This window comes from Lissotriton helveticus, chromosome 1_1 (genome assembly GCF_964261635.1).
Source record: "Lissotriton helveticus chromosome 1_1, aLisHel1.1, whole genome shotgun sequence".
Lineage (NCBI taxonomy): Eukaryota > Metazoa > Chordata > Amphibia > Caudata > Salamandridae > Lissotriton > Lissotriton helveticus.
The window spans coordinates 1,922,789,844-1,922,801,260 of record NC_136057.1 but is presented as its reverse complement, the minus strand read 5'-3'; the positions used below and the strand labels follow the sequence as shown (position 1 = coordinate 1,922,801,260).

The 11,417-nt window shown below is 39.2% G+C and overlaps 1 protein-coding gene across 1 annotated transcript in view; it reads right to left on the bottom strand.

The window, feature by feature from the left end:
- Positions 1 to 1,343: 1,343 nt before the first annotated feature.
- Positions 1,344 to 11,417, bottom strand: part of LOC144754985 (2-5A-dependent ribonuclease-like) — a 343,653-nt gene continuing 333,579 nt past the window's right edge. Inside the window, exons 6-7 of the mRNA XM_078643378.1 lie at positions 5,885 to 6,006; positions 1,344 to 1,885 (exon numbers count right to left, since the gene is read on the bottom strand). Coding sequence (XP_078499504.1) covers positions 1,744 to 1,885; positions 5,885 to 6,006 — 264 coding nt within the window. The 3' untranslated portion in view covers positions 1,344 to 1,743. The remainder of the gene's footprint in view (positions 1,886 to 5,884; positions 6,007 to 11,417) is intronic.

The following is an 11,417-nucleotide window of genomic DNA, read 5'->3' as shown; positions in this document are numbered from 1 at the left end:
ATAAGAGTAGAACATGGAGGAGGATTCAGGAGGGGCAGAATCACCAAGAAAAGATTAGATGTTTCAGCTAATTGGAAGGGGAGAGGTGGATGTAAATGGAGTAGAACTAAGAAAGAATGTATGAGTATGGGGAGATATGAAAGGGAATGGGTAGCATATGGATAAGAGGCATGGATGTAAAAGAGGCAGAACCAGCTAAAGAACATACGCAGAGTGGGGAATGAAGCAATGATGAGAGGTGGATAGAAGAGAACAGAAACACTAAAAGATGGAATGAGGTTGCAAGAGGGAGATGTGAGGGGAGAGGTGTAAGTTGGCTGGGCAGAACCAGCAAGAGAAAGTTAACGGCTTGGCGAGAGACGAGTCGATCAGAAAGGTAGAGGTCAAAGTAAGAGGGACAGGACCAGCAAGAAAATGTCCGAGGCTGTACGGAAAGAACAGAAGTAAAGAGTAGAATAAGAAAGGGAACGAAGAATGCAAGAGAGGCAGAACCAGATAGAGAAGGTAAGAGGCTGCAATTTTACAAAAAGTACTGGGAAAAGGTGGATGTGAGGAAGTTGCCATATTTTGCAAACTTATTTAGAAGCCTTGTAGGCTGAGGCCAATGCAACTGCCCTCGTGTGTATCACTGTCACTAGTTGTCCCAAAAAACTAGAACTTTACATACCACGCTACTAGTGACAGTGTCCCAAATCATCCACTATTCTGGAAACAATTTGTGAGCATCAAAATAGTTGGATCAGTTTTGAAGGGATGTAAGCCTAGCTTTTCCACGTAGTTTGATTAATTTAATGTATTTCTACCTAATAGAGATTTAAAATATATCTACTTATTTTATAAGATGATTAATTATATACTTATAGCCATTTTACTGATATCCACACTAAGTTAGTGGCTTCAGCAATGAAAGAATAAATATGCTCACTTGATGTCACTTCCTGTGATGTCACTGTCTGTGAGGTAAGATCGTATGCTAATTATAGGTGCCTTGCATGTGCCTATTTTTCCCAGGGCGCCACAAATCGTAGAACCGGCCCTGAGCTGTCCTCTTTACTCCTGGTGGCCCGGCAACATATCTCCAGTCCTGGACTTTCATATGACAATCTAATACATTCCGGGAGCTTTCGTTAATTTTTGCATTCAGCAAACCAACTAGACCAACACCCAAGATAACAATGACTAGTAATCAAAATGTTCAGTGCCCTCTCCCCTTGAAATTTCTCCCTAAACTCTCCCAAAAAGTTGGTACCTGAAATCACTGGTGTCTAGAGTAAGTGTTTCCTATTTCCTTTTATTTTATTATAACAGTTTTATATGAAGAAAAAAACGATACATAAAATAAGCATTAAGGATGATTACATAGACATGTGTAAGGCAAGTGTTTCCCATTTTCTCCGATAAATGCGCTATTAATAGAAACAACAGACAGACAGAACAGTGTGCCAGATTCTTTTGGTGTCGATTTATAATCTTAATCTGAGATTCAAGGCTCAAACCATCTTAATATGCAATCTAGCACTCCGGTACACACAAATTCCCATAATGGATTGCAGACTCATCAGAGGGTGATTAAGCAACGTGCAAAAAATGTATACTTGATTGAGAAAGATTTTTCTGTGAGTATGTGTGGCTTACTCCTGATGAGCCTATAAATAACCATCAGTAAATAATACCTACAGCTTGAAAGAAGCTTTTCATATCAGGTTGTTAGTTACTAACAGTCTATGATCTTCTGGATGTTGCTCATGTCTGCAGAGAAATCCCACAGGGGTCCAGCAAACGTTTCTTGTCTTCCAAGACTCGTATAGTTTCATAGATGTACAGGGTCAGATCCGGAAACAAATTCAGGAAGTATTCGCAGGGGTCTTTCATCATCTCCTTGAGGCTGAAAGGGGAGAGAGGGACTGTGATGAAGAAATTCTCAAAAACCTAAATAATGAGCACGAACTGTATGACTGCTTGCATACATGAATGAGAAATGAACAAGCTCAACAAACGAGAACATTAGTGAAGATTAGATGACTGGAGGAGACGTGTGCAGGTGAACAATTGAGACTTAAGGCTGGGGGCACAAACAGCACATTGCAGAACATTTTGTAGTACTACAAAACGTACTACAAATTGCCATTCACAAACTATGTGCAGAGTGTTATGACTATGCATTACGTATACTTAAGTGTGCGGAGTCTCTGCAGTCGAAGCATAGAACTCAGCACACGTAAGAGTACGCTTTAGTAGTAAAACTGGAGAGAGTGGGTGGGAAAATGGGCAGACTTACTACATAAGGGAATGTAATAAGGCAGGAGTAAAAGGCACTTAGGGACAAGTTCAGAGAGGGACGTCACCCACCCACATAAGAGTAAGCCAACTGCTTACTCTTGTGTGGGTGTGGAGACTTGTAACTTACACTTTTGTGGTACGTTTACACGCGGAGTTTGTGAATACAGAAAGTAGTAAACTTACTCCAAAGTGAATATCCTATCTCATTGGATGCTGGCACCCTAGCCCCACCCGTAATCCTGCCTAAAGTCCAGAACTCAATTTGATGAGTACTGCACTTATTTGTTTCCATTTAAACATTGGGGAGAGACCTCCGTCCAACTGTAGTGATCTGCGCCTACATTTTAGCACTTTTTACTAAATGTGCGAGTGACAGGGAGGATTTGCTACGAAGATAGGGGATACTTACTACAAAATTAAAGGGATTAAGGGATGATTAAGACGGAATTTTACATTTAATTTAATGTAAAAAAGTATAAACAATATTATTTTATTTTAAAATATTTTAATATCTTTAATTAAAAATATTAGTATCTTATTATTCAAACTAATTAAATTCATTTAAATTCAATAGTTTTGGTAACGTTTAATACATAATAAATGAATAGAAATATTTTACTTTGGTGTTTTTCTTTTTTAAATAAGTCTTTAAAAGAGTAGATGTATTTAATATATTTAAACAGATTAAATATTGTATTCAAAATGATGATTATAGTGTTGTACAATTTTTTTTCTAATACAATAAAAAAAATATTACATTGATTTACATTTATGTACTTAAAAAATATTTTTATTTTCTTAGTAAGTTTATTAAACTTTTCACAATTTCTCTGTGTTTACCATAGGAAGATCTCTGCCTTAGTGGTGGAGACCTTTGCCAATTTCAGCCAACGTGTGAAAACTAACAAGTAGTAATTTTACACTAATAAATTAGGCTCCACCTCATGAATTCAGGAGGTGAAGACATGCAAGTCTACACTTTCTGGTAAATTTACACAAAACATTGCTGAAGAAGTGTAATCTTGATCCCTTCTGGAGATAATGTAGAAGTGCATCATATTCACGTACAGTCAGCACTCAAATATATTCTGTCATGACTAATGTAATAAAGGAGTGGAGTACCTTATACTAAAGATATTTCATTTGAGAAATATGTGTCAATACTGTATTAATAAAGTTATGTGACAATTTACCTATTAATTTGACAAGAGACCTTAACCTAAAATGTTAAAGTGAGATACTTAACTAGAATGTGTGCAATTTATTTGCTCATTCACACATATAACCTGAATTAATCATGTGCAGGGGAAAGTATACTGACGCTTTTAGTTCATTGCATCATATTCATGTTTATGAGAAGTACGTACTTGTAATCCAGTGCATTAGACAAAAGTCGATAATTAAATTGCGGCCTAATGCTTATGTTATAGGCTAACATCATGTGTAATTTCATTTTGCTGAAAGCAAAAGATCCCTTTGGGTTCTCTTTTTTTATGCACACTTCACACATATACTATTATCAATCATACCACACTCCAATAGCACCAATTAGAACTCAAGAATACAATGTCAAAAGGTCATAAATCTTTTTATTAATCTATGTTAAAACACTAAGATCAATTAGTTAAAAAGAATATCTCTATAAAAAAGTCTTGTGAAACAACTATTAAAAACATACACAAGCTTTTTGTCACCAAACAACAATTTGAGTAAGCAGGGAGAATCACATGTAATGCATATAAACAAATTAATATCAATATAGTATAGTTGCGTGTCATCAGCATAGAGGTGGTAACTGATATTAGCTTGTTTGAGAATGAGGGCGAGTGGTTCCATGAATAGGTTGAATAGAAAGGATGGGGAAAGGATAGAACCTTGTGGGACACCGAGTGAGACAGGTTGGGGTTTGGAGAGGCAGGTGAGTGAGTTTAATTTGTTGGGATCTGTTTTGAAGATATGAGGTGAACCATTGATGGACAGTGCCATCCAACCCAAAGCGGTCTTTGACTTTGAGAGTATTAAGAAGGGTGGGATGGTGGACAGTATCAAAGGCAGCAGAGAGTTCAAGGAGGATAAGGAGGGAGGATTTGCCTTTGTCAAGAGAGCGATGGATATCATCAGTAATACTGAGCATAGCAGTTTCAGTGCAGCATCCTTTTCTAAAACCAGATTGGAAAACGTCCAGGAGATTGAAGGAAAGGATATGATTGTCTAATTGGGACAGTACACATTTTTCAAACGTACTACAAATTGCCATTCACAAACTATGTGCAGAGTGTTATGACTATGCATTACGTATACTTAAGTGTGCGGAGTCTCTGCAGTCGAAGCATAGAACTCAGCACACGTAAGAGTACGCTTTAGTAGTAAAACTGGAGAGAGTGGGTGGGAAAAAGGGCAGACTTACTACATAAGGGAATGTAATAAGGCAGGAGTAAAAGGCACTTAGGGACAAGTTCAGAGAGGGACGTCACCCACCCACATAAGAGTAAGCCAACTGCTTACTCTTGTGTGGGTGTGGAGACTTGTAACTTACACTTTTGTGGTACGTTTACACGCGGAGTTTGTGAATACAGAAAGTAGTAAACTTACTCCAAAGTGAAAATCTATCAAACTTCTAAGTTAACTTTGTGAATCAGCCCCTTAGGTGCTAATATCCCTTGGCCTTAGCCCATGGCATCTGATTACCCAAAGATCCCATTTGTCAGTGGTCATAAGACTCAGCCAGACATGCCCTGAGCTGAGATACCTTAAAAGGATCCCTGTTCACTACAGACTCCCTGTTTGCTTCAGGTAGCATATTCTGCAAGCCCAACAATAACCCCAATCAAGCAACTAAAAAAGTGAAATAGGTTTAAGGCATGACCGCTGCACGTTTTCAATTTAAGTATTTTTAAAAAACCGTTCAGAACAGCTGCAAGTGCTAATGAGGTGTCTACTTGGAATCTGAGTTGCAATGCCGTGGAATGAGTGGCAGATTTTACCATTCTCCATCCATTTGTCTCTGCTCCTCATCATCTCTCTGTGCACTTCTTTAGCTTATGTTTTACTACATAACCTATGGATTTTAACATATGAACTTGGCGCCATTGAGGTCTCCTGCCCACGCTTTTTATGTTTGTGGATCACTGTTTAGAGTTTTACCTCCATTTCTAAAAGACGAATTGGGTGGGTCATGAAGGAGATTTGAAGGCCAGTTTTCATAGTGTTTTGTTCCACTGAGATGTATTAAGACATGGCTGAATACACTGTACTTTATGTGCCTGCTTATTGCATGAAGCATACACTGCTGCTCTTCACCAAATTAACACATCTCGGATAAGGACGGGAGCAATTGAATTTGTGCACCACCAGTCCATGATGAAAAGAAGAAAATCTTATGACTAGCCGCCATGACAACTCTTAACTTGTACTGCTGGAGAAAAAAGTATACTCAAGCCATCTCCTGACTTCACATTTTCAGTGGTACTGATAATCCCTTTTGTTTCACGCCAAGTTATACAATCATCAAAATACACAATCAAAGCTAATTCCATCCACCCAACACCACAAATGGTCAGAGCGAGTTGGATAAGTTTATCACAAAGACACACTCATTGCTTACTTTTCTTTCTCCTGGTAGTGAACACCCAAATTCCTGATGAACTTCAGTAGGCTTTCAACGGTGTCTTTGTAAGGGTACTTCGGATTGCGACGATTCATGTCATCCAGGATCCTCTTGTCAATCTACATCATTGCAAAGAGCACACAATTAGCAAGGCAAGTGAACATGGAGCACGCGATATAAAGAGATATTGATAGCCAACCTTAATAATCCACCTCTCTTTCACTAAAGAAACATAGCTCCTCTGAATATCTTCGCACCTTGGCACAACAGTACAAACAAAGAAGCACTGGTCTATAGAGATATTTGTCAGCAGGAAGCGCCTTAGCAAGAGAGGTAGGGATCGAAATAGTCACAGGGAAGGTGTTAATGAGCTTTCTATGTGGAGGTTGTCCACTTCACACGTATTCCATTCTAGTTTGTACTAGAGGCCGGTAAAAGCTTTACCTTCACCCCAAGGTAAGGTTCCTTTAGAAAAACTGTTTTGGGACGCAAGCGCAAGTTGTAAGACTTAAACAAAGTTAAGATTCATCATCTGCCCTTCAGCAAAATTGGGCTTATTTCCCACCACAGATGATCCAACTGTGAAGGGCTGGACATCCAGTTGCTGAAAAACAATTGTGCACACTAAGGCTTGACTGGGGATGTGGCAGGCAGGGGATGGGATGAGATGGGGTCTTGGGCTCAAGATGGCTGAAGCACCGCACTGTCTGCCTCAAAACTTGTAAAATAAAACGATAATAAAACAGGTTTATTAGCGTTTTCTTTTTCAGGGTCTAATGGCTGGCGAGGCTTGGTGGTGGTGCCATCGTGAGGGCAATGACAGAGGGAGTTGTGGGCATGGCTTTCAGTTTGCATGTCGGTTTGGCTTCCGCCTCAAGGCGGCCAAACTGATGTGCACTGAGTTGTCTCCAACCCAGCTGCGTTGCCAGGTTGGAGACAGCAAAGCTCAGGCTCCCAGTCGCTCTGGGAGTGCAAATCCACGGTGCTCAAGTCAATCCTGACACTTCTTATAGGCATGAGAGCAGCGTCACGATTGGCCACAGGGGGACGCTGGGAGCCCGTCTGCTGCAGCGAGGGCACGGAGCAGAGAGTATCAGGCGGCAGCTAAGCTCTTTTTTCTCTTTTTCTTAAAATGTTGCCTTCATTGTCAGTTTCACCCCCTCTCCATCTCCCCATCGTCCATCTTCCTCACCATTGTCCATCATCCTCACTGGCCCCCGCCACTCCGCCAGCAGACCAGCCACTACTGCAGCATCGGCTGCTCATCTACACACATGATCAATAGGACATGCACGATGGAATGATCTACAGTACCTCCTACATTAGCACTGTGAAATAACAATGAGACAATGCACAGCTCTACATAAAACTCTTATCTAAATAAATGAATAGGTGCAACTTACCATGAAAATGCAGCCTTTTACTAACTATGCAGCGTATCATCTCTGTATTGATTTTCACACTTCATGACTAAAATAGCCGTTAACAAAAACGATGTAGCTACTTATGTTAAAAATGCACCAGATGCTTAGTTGGGGTGTTTGCATGAATGCAGCTATATAATTCAGCCCAGGAGGGGTGCCTTCCATGGAAAGAAGGTTCTTTGTCAGAATGCCCCACACACATGCCTATAAACTGTTTATTAATCACGACATGGTGTTTATTAGCCCTGGAGTATATGTTAGTTATAAGAGTGCACCAATTTACTTTTTCCTCTAATGGGCTGACGCCAGTGAACACATTCTTGAACACAAAGCCTTCAATATCGGTTTCCTCTGAAGTAAATTTGCATTTAGAAGTGAGCTGCTTTTTAACTGCATCTCTGTGTGTCTTACAAGGTGGTTATTTAATGTGTGTACATAGAAAGGTTTCATAATAAATGCACCAACTGCAAAGGTGGCAACAATTTATTTCAGGTCTTTTAATGGCAATTGTTTTAGAGGAATCTGTGAGTGAGAGACTCTAATTCAAGGGGCCAGTGTAGTGGCAAGGGTTAAAAAAACATATTCACTGCCAAAAAATTACTAACACGGCTGGTTTGTCGTCGTAAGGTACTTGGGAGAAGGATATATACCCTAAAAGTGTGTACCGTGTCCTTCGAAAACCTGGGATGTAAGCCCATACCCGATTCCGCAACCACGGCCGGTAATTTAATCTTTCCCATATGGTATTTTGGTGCCAGTGTCGGCAAAGTAGTATGCACGCAGTACCTGATTCTGCATCAACATGCACAGATTTAGACAGAGAATATCCTATCTCATTGGATGCTGGCACCCTAGCCCCACCCGTAATCCTGCCTAAAGTCCAGAACTCAATTTGATGAGTACTGCACTTATTTTTTTCCATTTAAACATTGGGGAGAGACCTCCGTCCAACTGTAGTGATCTGCGCCTACATTTTAGCACTTTTTACTAAATGTGCGAGTGACAGGGAGGATTGGCTACGAAGATAGGGGATACTTACTACAAAATTAAAGGGATTAAGGGATGATTAAGACGGAATTTTACATTTAATTTAATGTAAAAAAGTATAAACAATATTATTTTATTTTAAAATATTTTAATATCTTTAATTAAACATATTAGTATCTTATTATTCAAACTAATTAAATTCATTTAAATTCAATAGTTTTGGTAACGTTTAATACATAATAAATGAATAGAAATATTTTACTTTGGTGTTTTTCTTTTTTAAATAAGTCTTTAAAAGAGTAGATGTATTTAATATATTTAAACAGATTAAATATTGTATTCAAAATTATGATTATAGTGTTGTACAATTTTTTTTCTAATACAATAAAAAAAATATTACATTGATTTACATTTATGTACTTAAAAAATATTTTTCTTTTCTTAGTAAGTTTATTAAACTTTTCACAATTTCTTTGTGTTTACCGTAGGAAGATCTCTGCCTTAGTGGTGGAGTCCTTTGCCAATTACAGCCAACGTGTGAAAACTAACAAGTAGTAATTTTACACTAATAAATTAGGCTCCACCTCATGAATTCAGGAGGTGAAGACATGCAAGTCTACACTTTCTGGTAAATTTACACAAAAAATGGCTGAAGAAGTGTAATCTTGATCCCTTCTGGAGATAATGTAGAAGTGCATCATATTCACGTATAGTCAGCACTCAAATATATTCTGTCATGACTAATGTACTAAAGGAGTGGAGTACCTTATACTAAAGATATTTCATTTGAGAAATATGTGTCAATACTGTATTAATAAAGTTATGTGACAATTTACCTATTAATTTGACAAGAGACCTTAACCTAAAATGTTAAAGTGAGATACTTAACTAGAATGTGTGCAATTTATTTGCTCATTCACACATATAACCTGAATTAATCATGTGCAGGGGAAAGTATACTGACGCTTTTAGTTCATTGCATCATATTCATGTTTATGAGAAGTACGTACTTGTAATCCAGTGCATTAGACAAAAGTCGATAATTAAATTGCGGCCTAATGCTTATGTTATAGCCTAACATCATGTGTAATTTCATTTTGCTGAAAGCAAAAGATCCCTTTGGGTTCTCTTTTTTTATGCACACTTCACACATATACTATTATCAATCATACCACACTCTAATAGCACCAATTAGAACTCAAGAATACAATGTCAAAAGGTCATAAATCTTTTTATTAATCTATGTTAAAACACTAAGATCAATTAGTTAAAAAGAATATCTCTATAAAAAAGTCTTGTGAAACAACTATTAAAAACATACACAAGCTTTTTGTCACCAAACAACAATTTGAGTAAGCAGGGAGAATCACATGTAATGCATATAAACAAATTAATATCAATATAGTATTGTTGCGTGTCATCAGCATAGAGGTGGTAACTGATATTAGCTTGTTTGAGAATGAGGGCGAGTGGTTCCATGAATAGGTTGAATAGAAAGGATGGGGAAAGGATAGAACCTTGTGGGACACCGAGTGAGACAGGTTGGGGTTTGGAGAGGCAGGTGAGTGAGTTTAATTTGTTGAGATCTGTTTTGAAGATATGAGGTGAACCATTGATGTACAGTGCCATCCAACCCAAAGCGGTCTTTGACTTTGAGAGTATTAAGAAGGGTGGGATGGTGGACAGTATCAAAGGCAGCAGAGAGTTCAAGGAGGATAAGGAGGGAGGATTTGCCTTTGTCAAGAGAGCGATGGATATCATCAGTAATACTGAGCATAGCAGTTTCAGTGCAGCATCCTTTTCTAAAACCAGATTGGAAAACGTCCAGGAGATTGAAGGAAAGGATATGATTGTCTAATTGGGACAGTACACATTTTTCAAGGGCTTTGGAGAGGAATGGAAGGTTAGAGATGGGGCGTAGATTGTTAAAGTCGTTAGGGTCGGCGGGGGGGGGGGGGTTGAGGATGGGGGAGATTTGACCAAGTTTAAGGGATGCAGGTACACAACCAGTGGCCAAGGAGGAGTTGATGATATTAGTCCAAATGGGGGCAAAGATGTGTTTTGGGTTCCTGAACCAACTGGGCGGGAAGAGGATCATTGGTGTGTGAGGAGGGTTTGAGTTTAGATATGATGTTGAGGACAATAGATTCAGATACTGGTCTGAATTCACTCCAGGAGGCATTGTTTTTAGCATGGGTTATCATAAAAATAGAGTCAGGTTGGGGTAGAGTAGGGAGGGGAAGAGAAGGGTCCTGGTAAGTAGGGGAAGAGGAAAAAGGTGCAGTAGGAGTGTAAGGGAGGTGGTGTTGGCAGAGGGGAGATTGGAAAGGGAGAGGGGGTGAAGAGAAGGATAATTCAATCGAGTTGACTTTATTCAAAAAGTAGCTGGCGATTTCTTTGCATCTTTGAACAGTGGCTGGTATTTTAGGGGGACCAGAGGATGTTTGTTTTTTAATGATGCTGAAGAGTTCTCTGGGACGGTTTCTAGCCTGGTCAAGTTTCGAACGGAGGAAGGAGGCTTTTTCATTAAAGATGTGTTTCTTGTATTTGGCTCTGGCATTTCTGAGGAATACCAGGTTAGTAGGGGAAGGATGATTCCTGAACATTCAGACTGCCTGAGGGCTCGTCTTTCATTATTGAGGTCAGAATTAAACAAAGATTTGGGAGGTATTTTTTGTTGTTGTTTACATTTGATTGGGGCAATTTGGTCAAGGGCTAGAAGGATAGAATAATTGTAATGTTCAGTTAAGTCATTAGTGCTGTGAGGGGAGGGAGAAGTAAGTGGGCTTTGATAGAGGATTCCAAATCGCCAGGGGAGATAAGGTGAAGGTTACGAGTATGTTTCAAGGGTAAAGTGCCGATAAGGGTGGGGCAAGTAATTGAGCCGTTCAAAGTGAAGAGGATAAGGTGGTGATCAGACCAGTCAACGGGAAGGATCATTGAGAGAGGGGCCAGATCTTTGCTAGTCATAATAGCGTAGAGGGTGGCGCCTTTGGAATGAGTCGGGGATTGGCAGAGTTGAGTCAAGTCAGTAATATCCATGGTGTCTTTAAAAAGGATGACAGCAGGGTCGTCATTTTTTTTTTTCCAGTGGATATTATAGTCTCCAAGAAAGAGGT